Source organism: Salvelinus namaycush, unplaced genomic scaffold, assembly GCF_016432855.1.
Source record: "Salvelinus namaycush isolate Seneca unplaced genomic scaffold, SaNama_1.0 Scaffold156, whole genome shotgun sequence".
Classification (NCBI taxonomy): Eukaryota; Metazoa; Chordata; class Actinopteri; order Salmoniformes; family Salmonidae; genus Salvelinus; species Salvelinus namaycush.
Window position 1 is genome coordinate 49,061 of NW_024058297.1, and position 21,753 is coordinate 70,813.

General features: G+C 48.6%; 1 protein-coding gene across 1 annotated transcript in view; it reads right to left on the reverse strand.

The window, feature by feature from the left end:
• Positions 1-21,753, reverse strand: part of LOC120037097 (neuron navigator 3-like) — a gene marked incomplete at its 3' end in the record, with an annotated part of 135,074 nt that overhangs the window by 41,837 nt on the left and 71,484 nt on the right. The window contains exons 2-3 of the mRNA XM_038983274.1: positions 20,113-20,230; positions 19,074-19,126 (exon numbers count right to left, since the gene is read on the reverse strand). Of these exons, the coding sequence (XP_038839202.1) occupies positions 19,074-19,126; positions 20,113-20,230 (171 nt within the window). The remainder of the gene's footprint in view (positions 1-19,073; positions 19,127-20,112; positions 20,231-21,753) is intronic.

A 21,753-nucleotide genomic window follows, 5' to 3' on the forward strand; every position in this document is an offset into this window, starting at 1 on the left:
TGCAGTATGTATACAGTACAGGAGATGTGGCCCACCTACACAGCCCACCGCCCCAGCCCTGGTCGATATGCTGTATGTATACAGTACAGGAGATGTGTCCCACCTACACAGCCCACCGCCCCAGCCCTGGTCGATATGCTGTATGTATACAGTACAGGAGATGTGTCCCACCTACACAGCCCACCGCCCCAGCCCTGGTCGATATGCAGTATGTATACAGTACAGGAGATGTGTCCCACCTACACAGCCCACCGCCCCAGCCCTGGTCGATATGCTGTATGTATACAGTACAGGAGATGTGTCCCACCTACACAGCCCACCGCCCCAGCCCTGGTCGATATGCAGTATGTATACAGTACAGGAGATGTGTCCCACCTACACAGCCCACCGCCCCAGCCCTGGTCGATATGCAGTATGTATACAGTACAGGAGATGTGGCCCACCTACACAGCCCACCGCCCCAGCCCTGGTCGATATGCTGTATGTATACAGTAAAGGAGATGTGTCCCACCTACACAGCCCACCGCCCCAGCCCTGGTCGATATGCAGTATGTATACAGTACAGGAGATGTGTCCCACCTACACAGCCCACCGCCCCAGCCCTGGTCGATATGCAGTATGTATACAGTACAGGAGATGTGGCCCACCTACACAGCCCACCGCCCCAGCCCTGGTCGATATGCTGTATGTATACAGTACAGGAGATGTGTCCCACCTACACAGCCCACCGCCCCAGCCCTGGTCGATATGCAGTATGTATACAGTACAGGAGATGTGGCCCACCTACACAGCCCACCGCCCCAGCCCTGGTCGATATGCTGTATGTATACAGTACAGGAGATGTGTCCCACCTACACAGCCCACCGCCCCAGCCCTGGTCGATATGCAGTATGTATACAGTACAGGAGATGTGTCCCACCTACACAGCCCACCGCCCCAGCCCTGGTCGATATGCAGTATGTATACAGTACAGGAGATGTGGCCCACCTACACAGCCCACCGCCCCAGCCCTGGTCGATATGCAGTATGTATACAGTACAGGAGATGTGGCCCACCTACACAGCCCACCGCCCCAGCCCTGGTCGATATGCTGTATGTATACAGTACAGGAGATGTGTCCCACCTACACAGCCCACCGCCCCAGCCCTGGTCGATATGCAGTATGTATACAGTACAGGAGATGTGGCCCACCTACACAGCCCACCGCCCCAGCCCTGGTCGATATGCAGTATGTATACAGTACAGGAGATGTGGCCCACCTACACAGCCCACCGCCCCAGCCCTGGTCGATATGCTGTATGTATACAGTACAGGAGATGTGTCCCACCTACACAGCCCACCGCCCCAGCCCTGGTCGATATGCAGTATGTATACAGTACAGGAGATGTGGCCCACCTACACAGCCCACCGCCCCAGCCCTGGTCGATATGCAGTATGTATACAGTACAGGAGATGTGGCCCACCTACACAGCCCGCCGCCCCAGCCCTGGTCGATATGCTGTATGTATACAGTACAGGAGATGTGTCCCACCTACACAGCCCGCCGCCCCAGCCCTGGTCGATATGCAGTATGTATACAGTACAGGAGATGTGTCCCACCTACACAGCCCACCGCCCCAGCCCTGGTCGATATGCAGTATGTATACAGTACAGGAGATGTGGCCCACCTACACAGCCCGCCGCCCCAGCCCTGGTCGATATGCAGTATGTATACAGTACAGGAGATGTGGCCCACCTACACAGCCCACCGCCCCAGCCCTGGTCGATATGCAGTATGTATACAGTACAGGAGATGTGGCCCACCTACACAGCCCACCGCCCCAGCCCTGGTCGATATGCAGTATGTATACAGTACAGGAGATGTGTCCCACTTACACAGCCCACCGCCCCAGCCCTGGTCGATATGCAGTATGTATACAGTACAGGAGATGTGTCCCACCTACACAGCCCACCGCCCCAGCCCTGGTCGATATGCAGTATGTATACAGTACAGGAGATGTGGCCCACCTACACAGCCCACCGCCCCAGCCCTGGTCGATATGCTGTATGTATGTATACAGTACAGGAGATGTGTCCCACCTACACAGCCCACCGCCCCAGCCCTGGTCGATATGCAGTATGTATACAGTACAGGAGATGTGGCCCACCTACACAGCCCACCGCCCCAGCCCTGGTCGATATGCTGTATGTATACAGTACAGGAGATGTGTCCCACCTACACAGCCCACCGCCCCAGCCCTGGTCGATATGCAGTATGTATACAGTACAGGAGATGTGGCCCACCTACACAGCCCACCGCCCCAGCCCTGGTCGATATGCTGTATGTATACAGTACAGGAGATGTGTCCCACCTACACAGCCCACCGCCCCAGCCCTGGTCGATATGCAGTATGTATACAGTACAGGAGATGTGTCCCACCTACACAGCCCACCGCCCCAGCCCTGGTCGATATGCAGTATGTATACAGTACAGGAGATGTGGCCCACCTACACAGCCCACCGCCCCAGCCCTGGTCGATATGCAGTATGTATACAGTACAGGAGATGTGGCCCACCTACACAGCCCACCGCCCCAGCCCTGGTCGATATGCTGTATGTATACAGTACAGGAGATGTGTCCCACCTACACAGCCCACCGCCCCAGCCCTGGTCGATATGCAGTATGTATACAGTACAGGAGATGTGGCCCACCTACACAGCCCACCGCCCCAGCCCTGGTCGATATGCAGTATGTATACAGTACAGGAGATGTGGCCCACCTACACAGCCCACCGCCCCAGCCCTGGTCGATATGCTGTATGTATACAGTACAGGAGATGTGTCCCACCTACACAGCCCACCGCCCCAGCCCTGGTCGATATGCAGTATGTATACAGTACAGGAGATGTGGCCCACCTACACAGCCCACCGCCCCAGCCCTGGTCGATATGCAGTATGTATACAGTACAGGAGATGTGGCCCACCTACACAGCCCGCCGCCCCAGCCCTGGTCGATATGCTGTATGTATACAGTACAGGAGATGTGTCCCACCTACACAGCCCGCCGCCCCAGCCCTGGTCGATATGCAGTATGTATACAGTACAGGAGATGTGTCCCACCTACACAGCCCACCGCCCCAGCCCTGGTCGATATGCAGTATGTATACAGTACAGGAGATGTGGCCCACCTACACAGCCCACCGCCCCAGCCCTGGTCGATATGCAGTATGTATACAGTACAGGAGATGTGGCCCACCTACACAGCCCACCGCCCCAGCCCTGGTCGATATGCAGTATGTATACAGTACAGGAGATGTGGCCCACCTACACAGCCCACCGCCCCAGCCCTGGTCGATATGCAGTATGTATACAGTACAGGAGATGTGGCCCACCTACACAGCCCACCGCCCCAGCCCTGGTCGATATGCAGTATGTATACAGTACAGGAGATGTGGCCCACCTACACAGCCCACCGCCCCAGCCCTGGTCGATATGCAGTATGTATACAGTACAGGAGATGTGGCCCACCTACACAGCCCACCGCCCCAGCCCTGGTCGATATGCTGTATGTATGTATACAGTACAGGAGATGTGTCCCACCTACACAGCCCACCGCCCCAGCCCTGGTCGATATGCAGTATGTATACAGTACAGGAGATGTGTCCCACCTACACAGCCCACCGCCCCAGCCCTGGTCGATATGCAGTATGTATACAGTACAAGAGATGTGGCCCACCTACACAGCCCACCGCCCCAGCCCTGGTCGATATGCAGTATGTATACAGTACAGGAGATGTGGCCCACCTACACAGCCCACAGCCCCAGCCCTGGTCGATATGCAGTATGTATACAGTACAGGAGATGTGGCCCACCTACACAGCCCACCGCCCCAGCCCTGGTCGATATGCTGTATGTATACAGTACAGGAGATGTGTCCCACCTACACAGCCCACCGCCCCAGCCCTGGTCGATATGCAGTATGTATACAGTACAGGAGATGTGGCCCACCTACACAGCCCCAGCCCTGGTCGATATGCAGTATGTATACAGTACAGGAGATGTGTCCCACCTACACAGCCCACCGCCCCAGCCCTGGTCGATATGCAGTATGTATACAGTACAGGAGATGTGTCCCACCTACACAGCCCACCGCCCCAGCCCTGGTCGATATGCAGTATGTATACAGTACAGGAGATGTGGCCCACCTACACAGCCCACCGCCCCAGCCCTGGTCGATATGCAGTATGTATACAGTACAGGAGATGTGTCCCACCTACACAGCCCACCGCCCCAGCCCTGGTCGATATGCAGTATGTATACAGTACAGGAGATGTGGCCCACCTACACAGCCCACCGCCCCAGCCCTGGTCGATATGCAGTATGTATACAGTACAGGAGATGTGTCCCACCTACACAGCCCACCGCCCCAGCCCTGGTCGATATGCAGTATGTATACAGTACAGGAGATGTGGCCCACCTACACAGCCCACCGCCCCAGCCCTGGTCGATATGCAGTATGTATACAGTACAGGAGATGTGGCCCACCTACACAGCCCACCGCCCCAGCCCTGGTCGATATGCAGTATGTATACAGTACAGGAGATGTGGCCCACCTACACAGCCCACCGCCCCAGCCCTGGTCGATATGCAGTATGTATACAGTACAGGAGATGTGGCCCACCTACACAGCCCACCGCCCCAGCCCTGGTCGATATGCTGTATGTATACAGTACAGGAGATGTGGCCCACTTGAGGCCAATTACGACACAATACACAGCTGACAGGCAGCAGTAGAGTCAACAGTGATACTCAACCTCCCTCAGAGTGACAAAGTTCTACTGAGTTCGAGGCACTGACCCTTTTATATATGAACCACTGTGCATTCCTTGAGAGTGGCTAACGCCTGCCACCGTTTGCATGGCGGGTAGTCTCAGCCCTCAGCACAGAGGGCTTTCATGAAAAGGTCACCACAGGGCAGAGAGCTCCACTGGGCCGTATTGTACTGGGGCTGTTGTGAGGGCGGGCTGGGCTAGCTGGCTAGGCTGGGCAGACAGGCGGCGTCCAGCAGCAGTGGAGTTTAATGGATTCCTTCTCCGTGCTGCTTCAGTCTCAACCCTAACCAGCCCTGAGGGGAAACTCCCCCCAAAGGAACATGGACAACATCTCAGTAGTCTGGTCTGGAGTCTGACCTAGACTGTTGACTAAATGACTGTAATGTAAATGCACGTCTGGGAAGACATCAGACCTTAATAAGCCAATAGAGGAGGACCGCCGGGTGTCTCTGACGACGCCCTCTCTCTCGCCTGCCAGCCCTGTCAGATCCACACACATCTTGGTTGTGATTACATTTCAGTTACAAGGGCACATTCTGTAGCGTATCAACATTGCACGGATGGTGTCCAGCCCCAAACTGGCCCTGACCCGTCTCAGGGTGAAAGGAGGTGGATTTACAGCCAGTCGTACAGACGGATGGGTCTCGTCTGACTCCTCCAGCCTCCAGCCCTGCACCAGCCAGTGGTAGCCTGCAACAGGGAGGGCCAGGAGGATGGATGGCTGTTTACTCTGCCTGTATCAACAGTGTCGGGACCAGAACATGGGGATCACAGCCTGTTCATCTGCCTACACAACACAAACAGAACTGGAAGGGATAAAAGAGGCACAGATGTCGGGCTGTTCACATGTGGTATGTTCCACATATGCTTAGCCAGACACCCCCAACACCCTAACAGTTTGATTATACCCGTCTCTCGTAAAAATGTGTTTCAGACATTCATTTCAGCGGAGTGACGTGCTGAGCACCGTACATTATGGTCATCATTTCCCAGTTAAGTCTAGTCTAGTTAGCGAAGTATCAGAGACACATTCCTGTTGTTCCGTTGAGGGCGGTTGTGGGGGGGGGGGGGGGGGGGGGAACAGAGGCTACCCGACAAATTCAGATGAGCACAAAACATCTGTGGAAATTAGTGTCATAAAAACACAGATGAAATGTAAATAACGAGACACGCATGCTATCACCTCAGCCTCCTTGGACTAATGTTTCAATAATTCTGTTTTAAATGGCTACTTAAAAAATATTTACAATGTCAAGTCAAATATCCACGGATGCCATCACGCAGCTCCGTGCATCTGTTGGCCAGGCAGGGAGAGGGGGAGGACAGAGAGTCGAGAGGCATGTTGAACGGGCCACACAAAGACAGAGGAGTCAACCCATAGGAAAACAGACAGTAGATCTGCCCGGGAGAGTGAGAGACCTGTATCCTGTCTGATTGTGTCAGGTTTTGGCCAAGACTGTTCGGGTTTTGGTCACTAGATGTCCCCATTGCACCTTTTTTGTACCTTTTGTTTTTCTTGCTCTAATTATTGTTTGCACCTGTAGGTCATTCCCTTGTTAGTATTTAAACCCTGTGTGTTCCTCAGTTCCTTGCTCAGTGTTTGTAAGTTAGCACCCAGCCCCAGCCCAAGCCTTGTTTTATATAGATATTTCTCTTGTTGGATTTTCCAGAGGTTCTCTGGTTTAGTTCTTGTGTATTATTTGAGTAGTCTTTTGAGGTTTGTTTTTCCCTGCTGTTTTTTACCACTTTGTGGAGTTTCTTTTGTATTTTGGAGGATTTCCACTTTGTGCCTCTTGGCTTTATTTTTGGACATTGTGGATTTAGTTTCTTTGCCTGAAGATTTTGTTCTTTAATTAAACCACCATCTCTAGTACTGCTGTGTCTGCCTCATCTTCTGGGTTCTGACGATTATTAGTGACTGTTTCTCGCACCGGGTCCTGACAGATTGTTTTAAAGAGACAAAAATGTAACTGATCAAATCTGAGGCAATGTTCTGCAACTGACATTCTGACGTTCTCACCAGAGAGGTATTAGATCAGAGCTACCACTGATTATCTTCTGTCGGTCTTTAGATTTAAATGACGTAAACAAAGCTGAATGGTCATTTAAAGTGTTGTTGATGAGTGCAGCCTTAATGTTCCACTGCTTTTTGGCTAAATAAACTGCCATTTTGGTGGGTGGTTTGGCTTTGTGATATATTTTAACGGCTTCTCGAGGAACTCGGATCATTTCTTGCTCCGATGTAAATTGACATTTTACAGATCCACATAAGTCATTAAAAGCAATTTGCAAATGGAACATTTTGATGAGGCACATTTCCCCAAATTTGCACTTTCGGGAACTGACAAGAACACAAGCATACACCATTGGAAAATGACTGCTGATTTTAGGCAAGCGCAATTGACATAATACTGAGATCATCTTGTTCAAGTTTATTGTTGTTGGAGTTATAATCATCGTAAATCAAACCATGTTTAATTCACACACTGCACAGATCAAAATGAGGCTCTGATGCTGAATAAATGTTTGCAGTTTAATTTGCTCGCATCGCTCCCAAGTCCCAAAAATGTGTTTTGAGGCACATTGGGTCTCTCCAACGGTTTCAAGTAACCGCCACATTTGGAAAGTGTTATCCCTCAGACACAACTGTCAAATACAAATGGGCCTACGCCTCAATTACAATTGATCTTCTCCAAAAGCAATCTGTTTCAGAACAACACAGAATACCTTACGTTGGTGCTTCACCACGGCTCAGAACAACACAGAATACCTTGTGTTGGTGCTTCACCACGGTTCAGAACAACACAGAATACCTTACGTTGGTGCTTCACCACGGCTCAGAACAACACAGAATACCTTGTGTTGGTGCTTCACCACGGTTCAGAACAACACAGAATACCTTACGTTGGTGCTTCACCACGGCTCAGAACAACACAGAATACCTTGTGTTGGTGCTTCACCACGGTTCAGAACAGCACAGAATACCTTGTGTTGGTGCTTCACCACGGTTCAGAACAGCACAGAATACCTTACGTTGGTGCTTCACCACGGCTCAGAACAACACAGAATACCTTGTGTTGGTGCTTCACCACGGTTCAGAACAACACAGAATACCTTGTGTTGGTGCTTCACCACGGCTCAGAACAACACAGAATACCTTGTGTTGGTGCTTCACCACGGCCCAGAACAACACAGAATACCTTGTGTTGGTGCTTCACCACGGCCCAGAACAACACAGAATACCTTGTGTTGGTGCTTCACCACGGCTCAGAACAACACAGAATACCTTGTGTTGGTGCTTCACCACGGCCCAGAACAACACAGAATACCTTACGTTGGTGCTTCACCACGGCTCAGAACAACACAGAATACCTTGTGTTGGTGCTTCACCACGGCTCAGAACAACACAGAATACCTTGTGTTGGTGCTTCACCACGGCTCAGAACAACACAGAATACCTTACGTTGGTGCTTCACCACGGCTCAGAACAGCACAGAATACCTTGTGTTGGTGCTTCACCACGGCTCAGAACAACACAGAATACCTTACGTTGGTGCTTCACCACGGCTCAGAACAACACAGAATACCTTACGTTGGTCCTTCACCACGGCTCAGAACAACACAGAATACCTTGTGTTGGTCCTTCACCACGGCTCAGAACAACACAGAATACCTTGTGTTGGTGCTTCACCACGGCTCAGAACAACACAGAATACCTTACGTTGGTGCTTCACCACGGCTCAGAACAACACAGAATACCTTACGTTGGTGCTTCACCACGGTTCAGAACAACACACAATACCTTGTGTTGGTGCTTCACCACAGCTCAGAACAACACAGAATACCTTGTGTTGGTGCTTCACCACGGCTCAGAACAACACAGAATACCTTGTGTTGGTGCTTCACCACGCTTCAGAACAACACAGAATACCTTGTGTTGGTGCTTCACCACGGTTCAGAACAACACAGAATACCTTGTGTTGGTGCTTCACCACGGCTCAGAACAACACAGAATACCTTGTGTTGGTGCTTCACCACGGCTCAGAACAACACAGAATACCTTGTGTTGGTGCTTCACCACGGCTCAGAACAACACAGAATACCTTACGTTGGTGCTTCACCACGGCTCAGAACAACACAGAATACCTTGTGTTGGTGCTTCACCACGGTTCAGAACAACACAGAATACCTTGTGTTGGTGCTTCACCACGGTTCAGAACAACACAGAATACCTTGCGTTGGTGCTTCACCACGGCTCAGAACAACACAGAATACCTTGCGTTGGTGCTTCACCACGGCTCAGAACAACACAGAATACCTTGTGTTGGTGCTTCACCACGGCTCAGAACAACACAGAATACCTTGTGTTGGTGCTTCACCACGGCTCAGAACAACACAGAATACCTTGTGTTGGTGCTTCACCACGGCTCAGAACAACACAGAATACCTTACGTTGGTGCTTCACCACGGCTCAGAAGAACACAAAATACCTTGTGTTGGTGCTTCACCACGGCTCAGAAGAACACAGATTCTCCATTCTCATTTTACCCTCAGAGAAGCCATGCCGCCACTAACTCAGTGCTATGCTAAGAGTGCTTCAAAAGCTGGCAGGGACCCATGTAAGCTTTTTTACTTTACAAACCTGTTCCATTGAGTTTGAACACTGTCAGAACAGAAGGTTGAACACAGCACACCCGGCTGTGGTGGTGATGGGCCATAAATTCCTGTGGGCCCTTGTCTAATGAGTGTAATGAGCAAGCCGATGATTTAGGCTAGAACGTCACATAACTGAGATGCTTTACAGCATGATGGTGCTTTAATCACTGTAGTCGGGCCTGGGCTTTGAACTCCACATGTTAACAGGTCCGACGAGGCCTCCTCTCGCTCTGAAACTGAAAACAGCTCAGGGAAACAGAGAGGTTTTAGGGGGAGAAGAAACTTGACCAAGACCATTTATTTGTTTGGTCTTGATGTATTTGGCTCTTAAGGGGAGGTGTTTCTGGTTTAAAGAGACAATCTGCCGTCAAAACAACAAGGCAGACCCCCTGCCTCTGTTTTGGTAAAAAGCTGAGGGATAGGCCTGGAGAAATGTAACCACTCTCAAATTCACAGACAGAGCTATGGATGCAAGGACTGATCAAAGACATCACAATTATATTTTTACGCATGTTTTGAGGCTTACAGTGTTTGTTTACATTTGCAGTGTTTACAAACACTGGGAATAAAACAAGCTTATATGTTGGGTTTAGACGTTACATTTAGAAGTTATATTCTTCAAGAATCAATAGGATTTTCTCCTTCATTTCGAAGTCCAAAAATGGATACATAAAAATACAGATTGCCCCTTTAAGGCTTTTTGCGATGTATGTTACAGCAAAGGTGAGGCAGTTGGTGCTTTCACTCTCTGCTGCCTGCCGCTTCTGAAACCAACCTGAAAGGAAGTGGCTCATGCCCCCCCCCCCCAACGACACACCATCGTTCTCCATTAACATTCCCCCTCTTTTTCTTTCTCTCTCTTATCCCTCCATCACCTCAGCAGTCAGCTCTATAGGGGGCTGACACGCTGCCTTTTCCATCGATCCCCAACCCCCTTCAGAGCAGGCCCATCACCCTCCATGCATCCAAAGTGCGCGACAGCTGATAAGCCATGAATAAAAATGGAGTCGCTCAAGCGGTCTACTGCCATTGATAGGCACGGATGGCACAAACGACTGACACAAACGACTGGCACATTAAAGCAGAGGGGGCTTCTATACCACATCATCCCAGGTTAATCAAATCCAATGTAAGGAGCCGGCTCCAATCTAATATCAGTCAAGCTCCGGATGGTGGGTGTGTGAGGGTTAATCTAATATCAGTCAAGCTCCGGATGGTGGGTGTGTGAGGGTTAATCTAATATCAGTCAAGCTCCGGATGGTGGGTGTGTGAGGGTTAATCTAATATCAGTCAAGCTCCGGATAGTGGGTGTGTGAGGGTTAATCTAATATCAGTCAAGCTCCGGATGGTGGGTGTGTGAGGGTTAATCTAATATCAGTCAAGCTCCGGATGATGGGTGTGTGAGGGTTAATCTAATATCAGTCAAGCTCCGGATGGTGGGTGTATGAGGGTTAATCTAATGTTTGTCAAGCTCCGGATGGTGGGTGTGTGAGGGTTAATCTAATATCAGTCAAGCTCCGGATGGTGGGTGTGAGGGTTAATCTAATATCAGTCAAGCTCTGGATGGTGGGTGTGTGAGGGTTAATCTAATATCAGTCAAGCTCTGGATGGTGGGTGTGTGAGGGTTAATCTAATATCAGTCAAGCTCTGGATGGTGGGTGTGTGAGGGTTAATCTAATGTTTGTCAAGCTCCGGATGGTGGGTGTGTGAGGGTTAATCTAATATCAGTCAAGCTCCGGATGGTGGGTGTGAGGGTTAATCTAATATCAGTCAAGCTCTGGATGGTGGGTGTGTGAGGGTTAATCTAATATCAGTCAAGCTCTGGATGGTGGGTGTGTGAGGGTTAATCTAATATCAATCAAGCTCTGGATGGTGGGTGTGTGAGGGTTAATCTAATATCAGTCAAGCTCTGGATGGTGGGTGTGTGAGGGTTAATCTAATATCAGTCAAGCTCCGGATGGTGGGTGTGTGAGGGTTAATCTAATATCAGTCAAGCTCCGGATGGTGGGTGTGTGAGGGTTAATCTAATATCAGTCAAGCTCTGGCTGGTGGGTGTGTGAGGGTTAATCTAATATCAGTCAAGCTCTGGATGGTGGGTGTGTGAGGGTTAATCTAATATCAGTCAAGCTCTGGATGGTGGGTGTGTGAGGGTTAATCTAATATCAGTCAAGCTCTGGATGGTGGGTGTGTGAGGGTTAATCTAATATCAGTCAAGCTCCGGATGGTGGGTGTGTGAGGGTTAATCTAATATCAGTCAAGCTCCGGATGGTGGGTGTGTGAGGGTTAATCTAATATCAGTCAAGCTCCGGATGGTGGGTGTGTGAGGATAAATGGGGTTGTTGCATATTTTAGTTACTCAATATAGATTTTGGGTGACAGTCCTAATCATCTCCACTGACTGGTTCTTTCATACGGCTGTCAAGATAGGGCAGGTTTTACACAAGCCTTTGAAACTTGGGAAATATACAGTCTCTCTCCTATGTTAACGCACTTGTGTTTTATTTGATTTCCCCTGTTCCTCAGTGTAAAGAGGACTTCCTTAATAGTCATGTTAGTTATTTCGCAGCTTTAGCAGAGAGGGCAAGCTTCTTATTGGGGCTGGAGAATTCCTACATTCAATTGTCTTGCTGTATGTTTTCAAATGATATCAAAGAGGACTTTATTCCACCGTTGTATTAATTTTCTTGAAGACGAATACAGAAACACAGGGAACTCTGGTCTGCAAAAATACAACCCTGTTCAAAAATACACAAATAGAATAGCCAAGAGGAATTTTTTCAGCTATTAAAATTCATTCAGCATTAGCATAATCCGTCAACCAGTAGCATCCACAGCTTGGTAGCTAAGAATTCACCCTTGCCACAATGACTTCATCATACGTGCGCCCAGCAGTGCAACAATGCTGGCTGAAGTTGCTGTCGCCAGGCTACAATGGGAGCTCTGTCTATCGTGTCTGAGGCTCATCACAGAGGGGACCAGCGGGGTCAAGTGTTGGCATCTGAAAATGTCCGTCTACATAACCTGCTGGCCAGTCAAGTAGCAAGGTGGGAAATGCCTTCGCAGCTCGCACCATTTCCTGCCACCGACGACCTCACACGACCCCCAATACCTACCGAGCCAAACTAGAAACTGTGGGTGCATCCCAAATAGCATCTCTATTACATAAATAGTGCACTACGTTTGACCAGGGTGCCATTCAGGATGTATCCCATGTCTCTGCTCCAGGGCTGAGACTTTAGAGGAAAGGACATTGTGACGATCCTCACAATTGATTGAAACTGTGACACTACCCCTATCACATTGAAGGTGATTGAGAGGGTGGCTGTGTCGAGCCAGTTGAGGCAGAATGGAACGAAATAAAAGTCGCAAGGAAAAGTGAAGGGTCTTTTTCAGAGCTGAAATCTCTTGGGGCGTAAATAGACTGTCCATAAAAAAAGTATTTTGGGAAGTGTACCGTATTTATGGAGAACACGAGGGAAAGAGAGATGAGGCAAAGAGGGAGAGAGAGAAAGAGAGAGAGCGATTGAGACAGATGGAGGCGGTCAGGAACTTCAGATTTGTCAGGGAGAGAACAGAGATAGATCAAAGGTTAGCAATCCCCTGGCAGAACCTTTTTAACGAGTCAGCTTTTTTCCCTTTTAACAGGACATCCGTCGAGCCCTCTTTTTTTATCATGAGAGATTAAAAGGGTCCACGTGGGGTACACCTGGAACATAACAGGCCTTTAGGTGTTCCCTCGTCAGTTCTAGAATAGTCTACCGTGTAGACACATGAAAGGGTTGTCCCCACCCCAAAGGAAATTGTCCTCCCATGGCCTGGCCTTCATGTAGGAAGAATGGAAATTGGATGAGGGTTTGGAGCAAATCCATGGCAATGAGCAATGAGATAGAAACTCGAAAAGAGATGCACAGCTTCAAGCCTCCACAGACCAGCTGATTTTCATTAATTTAACTAGGCACATATTTCTACCTGGGAGAGGTGCGTGCGCTGCCAATGGATAACATTCATCAAGTAAGTGGGAGAGAGAAAGGAAAAGCAGCAGGACAGTAGAATACGACGGCCAGAGTTGTGACTAGAGAATGATCCTATCCAGCTCCATTTATAAACGGTGAAAACACTGTTCCAACTATCCAGCTGCTCACGGCAACTTCAGGTCAATTATCTGTTCCAGGGGAATTCAACTCTTACCCTACGAGCTCCAGGGTACTGCTGGTTTTTCTGTTCAACCTGATAATTAATTGCACCCAGCTGGTATCCCAGGTCTAAATCAGTCCCTGGTAAGAGGGGAACAATAACAACAAGTAGTGGAACTGGCTTTGAATTTGAATGAGAGGGATATATGGCATCGTAGTGACACCCAGGGACACTCCCCAGCCTCGCGTCATGAACCTTCATATGTCGCATCATTACCAGACCAACTGATCCTCATCTCACAAGGATAGGATTGACAGCTGGAGCTGGCAAATCCAATAACCAACCGGTGCAATAAAACAGGGCAGATGTTGAACAGTGTAGCCACAAAGGAACGCTGTCCAGCTGTCAACGCCAAAACTTCACATCAGGTATACATGATCCATCTAAGAGTGCTAATACCAGACTGTATTAACACTGACAGTGTCGGGCGAACGAGGTTAATGGGATGGGCGCATGCTGCGTGTCCCTCATCCGTCCGTCTTGCGCACCTGCCAACAGATTGGCCCCAGATGGCGCCTGGCTGCTTCACGAATTAACCAACACCTAACTCTGTTATACCTTCCATGTGACCATTGGACCATGTGACGGGAGAAGGAACCAACCAACCTCACTTCAACTGACTAATGCAGCCTGAGGCTCTCTCTGAGGGAAAATACTAGGTTAAAGTGCTGCTCGGGGAAAGCCGGCATCACTGCCTCAAGTCTCTGTAAAAATAAAGATAATCACTTTATAATCCCCACGGGGAAAGTTTGTTTACGGCTCTGTGCATACATTAAAACACATCATCAAGCATAGACGAAGGACATATGGAAACAATTACAGACAACTAATTCAATCAGAATAGAAAAACATTCAATTCATGAGCGATTCTATGATTCATCTGTAAAACTACACATCAGTAAAGTGCCAACTACAGGGATACTGGGGCTTCTTAGACTCCAGCGACTTCAGAAGGACAGTGAACTGAGCACACGTCATGTCTGCGTTCCGCTGATGTGGCTGCGGTTGGCTAACGACGCCATAAATGAGCTTTATTTTTCTGCTGAACAGAGCCTTTTACGATCCAGGCTGTCATTCTCTGTCAGACCATCATTTCTTCACCAACGACTAAAGAAGAAGAAAACTGCTCTGTTCAAGGGCCCTGTTTGTGCATATCTAATTCCCCTGGCTACTCCATATACAATTAGAGAAGAGGCGCTGTCAGAAAGACTTCAATTTAACAGTGGAAGAGAGGCGTGAAACATGCTGTGAGATGAAAGAGACGCTTAAAAGACGCGGAGCTCCGACGTGATGTCTTAATGAACAGCGTGTGAGTTCCTCCCCACATGGCTAACCCAGTGTAAAGAGACATCATCACACTGTAATCCCTTTACACTGCCTTGTCCTTGAGAGAATCTCCATTGCATCTTCTTGATTCCTCGCATCCTCTCTCCTCGACTCCTTCTCAAAACCCATTGGATGAAATGGGCAGAGGAACCTGCCCTCTGACCATCTCATCCAATGGGTTTTGAGGAGACCAACAAAAAAAACACCCAGGAAAAATGTACTTACTATGACTGAGATATGTGGTTTTTCCACCAAACTATCTTAAGATGATTGCACTAACTGTAAGTGTCTCTGAGCGGCTGCTAAAAGACTCGTAAATGAGAGAGGATGTGCTAGGAAACACACTTGAGGTTCTTCTCTTGTTTGGCTCAGCCTGCCTCTGAAGAGCGGTCATCCAGGCTCCCCACTGAGACTATATTGTACTGTGGGTCAGGATGTGGTCTACAGAAACTCCCAGTCTCAGTTCCCAGTAAACCCAACTCCAAACACACCAAGCGGCATGTTTGGAGAAAGGCTTGCTCGGAATTCCAGAATCGACCACCGAGAACGGCACGCCCCTTGGAATCGCTGCCATCCCGCACATGTAAAGTATTCAAGATTTCCTCCCACGTTTTCTCACCCCTGGTACCCCCAGTTGGCAGGGATGCCCTACCTCTTGCTCTTTCACTAATGGAGAACAAACGTGTTGGGGTCAGTTGATGTTCACTACTGGCTGGCTGGCCTTAGACTAGCGCTTAGCCACGTGCTCTTCCAGCCAGATCAATTAGCCGACCTGAGCAGAGTCAGATCAATTAGCCGACCTGAGCAGAGTCAGATCAATTAGCCGACCTGAGCAGAGTCAGATCAATTAGCCGACCTGAGCAGAGTCAGATCAATTAGCCGACCTGAGCAAAGTCAGATCAATTAGCCGACCTGAGCAGAGTCAGATCAATTAGCCGACCTGAGCAGAGTCAGATCAATTAGCCGACCTGAGCAGAGTCAGATCAATTAGCCGACCTGAGCAGAGTCATATCAATTAGCCGACCTGAGCAGAGTCAGATCAATTAGCCGACCTGAGCAGAGTCAGATCAATTAGCCGACCTGAGCAGAGTCAGATCAATGGGAGAGACTCTATTATGCAATTTAGTCGGTGAAGTATAGCTGGAGCCGTGTTGGATAGAAGTCTGTTCCTCCGACTTCCTCAGGCAATAAGAGATGCTCCTCGCCTGCTGAAAATAGTTTCTTCAGTGTTGTTCAGCTACACAGCTACAATCTCCAAAAAGATCAATGAACAAGACTTAAGAGTAATTTCTCCGCTCAGTAGCGGTGATATAGATGGACTGATCCACTTTACATTACAGAGCCCTTAGTAGAGTGTAATTACTCCAGTTAGTAATGTAATTACTCATTTTTACACTGTACTTCACCCTGTAGCTTAGGGTAAGGGTTGCTGCTGTAAGTCCTATGAAACAATGAGTAACTTCACCCTGTAGCTTGGGGTAAGGGTTGCTGCTGTAAGTCCTATGAAACAATGATTAACTTCACCCTGTAGCTTAGGGTGAGGGTTGCTGCTGTAAGTCCTATGAAACAATGAGTAACTTCACCCTGTAGCTTAGGGTAAGGGTTGCTGCTGTAAGTCCTATGAAACAATGAGTAACTTCACCCTGTAGCTTAGGGTAAGGGTTGCTGCTGTAAGTCCTATGAAACAATGAGTAACTTCACCCTGTAGCTTAGGGTAAGGGTTGCTGCTGTAAGTCCTATGAAACAATGAGTAAATTCACCCTGTAGCTTAGGGTAAGGGTTGCTGCTGTAAGTCCTATGAAACAATGAGTAACTTCACCCTGTAGCTTAGGGTAAGGGTTGCTGCTGTAAGTCCTATGAAACAATGAGTAACTTCACCCTGTAGCTTAGGGTAAGGGTTGGTGCTGTAAGTCCTATGAAACAATGAGTAACTTCACCCTGTAGCTTAGGGTAAGGGTTGCTGCTGTAAGTCCTATGAAACAATGAGTAACTTCACCCTGTAGCTTAGGGTAAGGGTTGCTGCTGTAAATCCTATGAAACAATGAGTAACTTCACCCTGTAGCTTAGGGTAAGGGTTGCTGCTGTAAGTCCTATGAAACAATGAGTAACTTCACCCTGTAGCTTAGGGTAAGGGTTGCTGCTGTAAGTCCTATGAAACAATGAGTAACTACAATATTATTTTAATTGTACTTAAGAGATTTTACACACTGATAGCAACACTAACGTAACGTGTTACGGAATTGGACGTTTGCCTAATATGGATATCCGTAGGTAGTCACTGCAATGCCATGTTAACAGTGTTCAATTTCCTTCTTCAGTTTCCCTCACATCATCCCATCCTGTCAATCGTCCACTATCAAGCTGAATGGTATGTAAAGCCAGTCAGGTCCCCCTCACAGCACCTACGCTTCCCATCAACAGTTGAATGCAGGGCTCTCCATCCCTGGTCCTGGAGAGCTACCGTCCTGTAGGTTTTAACTTCAACCCTAATCTAGCACACCTGATTCTAATCATTAGCTGGTTGATAAGATGAATCAGGTTAGTTACAGCTGGGGTTGGAGTTAAAACCTACAGGAGGGTATCTCTCCAGGGTCAGGGTTGGAGTTAAAACCTACAGGAGGGTATCTCTCCAGGGTCAGGGTTGGAGTTAAAACCTACAGGAGGGTATCTCTCCAGGGTCAGGGTTGGAGAACCCTGGTTTAATGACACATATTAGCTCGATCACACAGACAACACCGGAGAGGCAAATAGCATCTACTGCCAACCCAGCACAACATACAGTACATGTACACCTACATTCACTAACAAGCTGTTCCTAGTCTGCAGCGGTAAAACACACTATGAAAACCTGTCTGCCACATCATCTCCAATTATCCTCTGTTACCTTAGTTGTTCCTGAATTGCCCTTTGACCCTCAGTGGCTTGCCTTAAATCCACTCAGTTCTGAGGACCAATGTTGTCCTCTCTCCAGAGCTGCTCAGTGCAACACGGCTCCACAAGTGTGTCAGATGTTCCCTCTGCTCATGTCCCCCATATACCCCGAGCCACAAGCAGACGTGTTTCCTCAAAGTCAAGTTCCCCTCCCCACCACAGGGGCTGGCACGGCCTCTGAGGCTCATGCTGGATCAATGGGCTTTGAGTGACTGAGACAAAGAGTGAACACACACACACACACACACACACACACACACACACACACACACACACACACACACACACACACACACACACACACACACACACACACACACACACACACACACACACACACACACACACACACGCACACACACATTACACAGGCACACACACATTACACAGGCACACACACATTACACAGGCACACACACATTACACAGGCACACACACATTACACAGGCACACACACATTACACAGGCACACACACATTACACAGGCACACACACATTACACATAAACAGGCACCTCCTCCAGCACAAATCCTTTAGGGACAGGGGTGGCTGGCGTCTGGACCTGCATTTCTGTGGGCTTGTAGGGGAGAGCCCTTAGTGACCAGTGTGTCACAGTGGACCAGACCCAGCTCTAGCCACAAACACAGGGCTTTGGCCAAACACCAACCCTGTTGGGTTTACTGTAAGACAGAAGCCTGGTCTGTAATCCCCCTCAGAATCCATTAAAACTACACGGCAATACAGCTAGCTAAGTCGCTTTTAATTACACTAGTGTAAAAGATGCCAAAACAGACGGACAAAGTGAGAGAACTCACTGAATTATAGTAGTTAGATTGAGAGGTAATCGTCAAGCTGTGGGCTGTGTGCAATTAGACATTATGCATTTAAAGTCACATCATTGACAGAGTATATTTTTGGCTAAGAGATTTTTGCAATTAGGACCATAGCAGTCAGCCTTCTGTGGTCTCTGAATAGTACTGTTATGTTTCCTGCAATACAATCAAACATGTTCATGACAGTACCCTGAAAGACCTACAGAACATGTCCTCATACAGACTCTCAACCAGGCCAACGTTTCAATACCATGACAGCAGAAATAAAAACAGAAGTAATACTATCACCTCCACAAAAAGGAAGGTGAACTAGCAGACTCACCATGTGTGATTGACTCCTGGGGCTGACATTGATGTCCTCCACTTTCTCATTAGCTGGAAGAAGAACAACAACAAAACAATTAAGTGTGAAACCTTCCCACAAGAAGAAGTGCCTAAACACACAGTGAAACACCAGAGACCCTTCTGAGTTAGGGGACTTCTAGTCTAGTGGAGGAGCCCTTACAGAGCTCAGCAACAGGAGGAGCACGGATCTCTGTGTTTGTGTGTGTGTGTGCGTGCGTGCGTGCGTGCGTGCGTGCGTGCGTGCGTGCGTGCGTGCGTGCGTGCGTTAGTGCGTGCGTGTGTGTGTTTTTAGTAATGCCCCCTGCCCAACCACAGAGCAGTGAAAGTTTGGGAAAAGAAAAGTCTCTGCTAATTCATCAGCTGCTGCCTGAGTGTTACTGACGCGGGATATCGGGCCATTGTCTGTTGTGGAGAGCAGGGGTAAAGTTTCAAGACAGCCCGGGAGGTGGGAAAAAGAGAGAGGCAGAGCATCAACACCAGCCTCTCTAGGCTAGCTAAAAGATACACATGGGAGACACATGGTTCAATAGAGCAGGACTAGTTTCCAGTCTGTGTGTAGTGGGCTGCCAGGGCTGGAGCTCCTCTCCTGACAGAGACCAGTTGGAAAGGAAGATAAAGCCTTTGTGTTCCGTCTAAATGCCTGCACCGTTACGTTTTATAGCTGGGTATATGGAGAGTTTCCCTCAGCCTAACAAATGAGGTTAAGTCAGGAGTGTGTGTGTGTGTACATGTGTGTGGGTGTGCTTGTTTGCGTCTGTGCGTGTGTGTTTATATCAGTGCCTGTGTGCGTGTGTGTGTTTGCGTCAGTGCCTGTGTGTGTGTGTTTATAACAGAGCCTGTGTGTGTGTGTTTGCGTTAGCACGTGTGTGTGTTTATATCAGTGCCTTTGTGTGTGTGTGTGTTTGCGTCAGTGTGTGTGTGTGTGTGTGTGTGTGTGTGTGTGTGTGTGTGTGTGTGTGTGTGTGTGTGTGTGTGTGTGTGTGTGTGTGTGTGTGTGTGTGTGTGTGTTCTCTCACCTATGATCTGGATGATTTCTGCCAGCAGAACTCCATCAGCAATGTCTATGGTCAGGTCCTTGATGAGTCGAGGGCAGCCAGACTTGGTCAGGTAGTGGTTGGCCCAGTCTGTATAAATCTACAACATAGAGGACAATATGGGGTAAGGGTGGGATCTATAACTGTAGACAAAAAGAAAGGAGAGAGAGCGAGAGAGAGAGAGAGAGAGAGAGAGAGACCGATGGAAGCTGGCAGGATCTTCAGCTTTATCAGCGAGAGAGAGACATAAAGACAGAGAGAGACAGAGAAAGAGACAGAGAGAGAGACAGAGACAGAGAGAGATATACAGAGAGTGAGAGATATACAGAGAGCGAGAGATATACAGAGAGAGAGATGAAGAGAGAGAAATGCAGAGAGAGAAAGACAGAGAGAAAGACAGAGAGAAAGAGAGAGAGAGAGAGAGAGAGAGAGAGAGAGAGAGAGATAAATAGAGACAGAGAGAGGGAGAGAGAGAGGGAGAGAGTGAAAGTTCTACAAGTTGATCTGACTCATTTAAAGATGGGAAGCTTAGTGCTTGGCATTTCCTATTTGAGGTATGAGTCAGGTTTGTTTTAGTACCACGGTCACTGCTGACCTCGACCACACAGAATAACAAACACAGGCTTCCTTAGTCCTCCTATATCCCAGAATCAGACGGCCCAGTTCCATCTCAACATAAGTAGCACACAGCACACCAGTGAGTATTAACCAAACAGTGGATTCCCAATACATCTCTCCAACACAAACACAAATATTTGATCAAAGACAGACGCTTACAACATGAGGATGACTCGCTGGGTTTATGATCTCACTCTGCAGGACTGGGGAGGAGATCAGATCAGCCTTTTAAAGAAGAGATCCGACCTGCTACTAACGCATCACCAGCGGGACGTTTAACTGATGTTACTGTAGGTCTTGCAATAGAATCCATAAACAGATTAGGACCAGGACGATGCCCGTATTGTTGTATCGTGGCTAGGAAACAAAACAGCAAAACAGCAAACGGATACCAGTATCCGTTTCGTGTTTTCATTTTTGCCATGTAAAAAAATATTGTGTTACTGGTATCGTCACGGCCCTCAAACCAATAGGTTGATTTGTTAGCTATGTACTGTACCGGTGATGGAAACTAACAGCTGCAGAGATTTTGACGAGGTCTGTTAGGGGGCATTACTTCTGCGGTTTATCCTTGCATTCCTACAACTCACTTCAGGCAGTCCCCTATCTATCTCGCTGCACACTCATTCTGAGGGGGTCATCTTTTCATACTATCTATCCGCCTGCAGGAGGAGGGAACCACAGGGAGGGCAGGATGAACAAAAGTGTCTGCAGCGTTTTCAGAGCAGCGAGGCCGTGCGTTACTCATGGAAATACTCAGAGACAGACACATAAGGGCTCTTCTTCTTCTTCCCTGACAGACTTTATTTCCACTGGGTTCTCTGGGGGGTACTTTGAAAAAGGCGTACCTCAGGGGTCCGTTGTGGAGCCGCTCAAAGATGCCCACCCCCATACCAGAGCCTCACTCTCTTCTTGTTATCCTCAGATTAATTCGAAAAAGCAAGAGGGCTGTTTTTTTTTCATATCCTACGTGTGTTTGTGTGAGGACTCAACCAGCATGAGGAA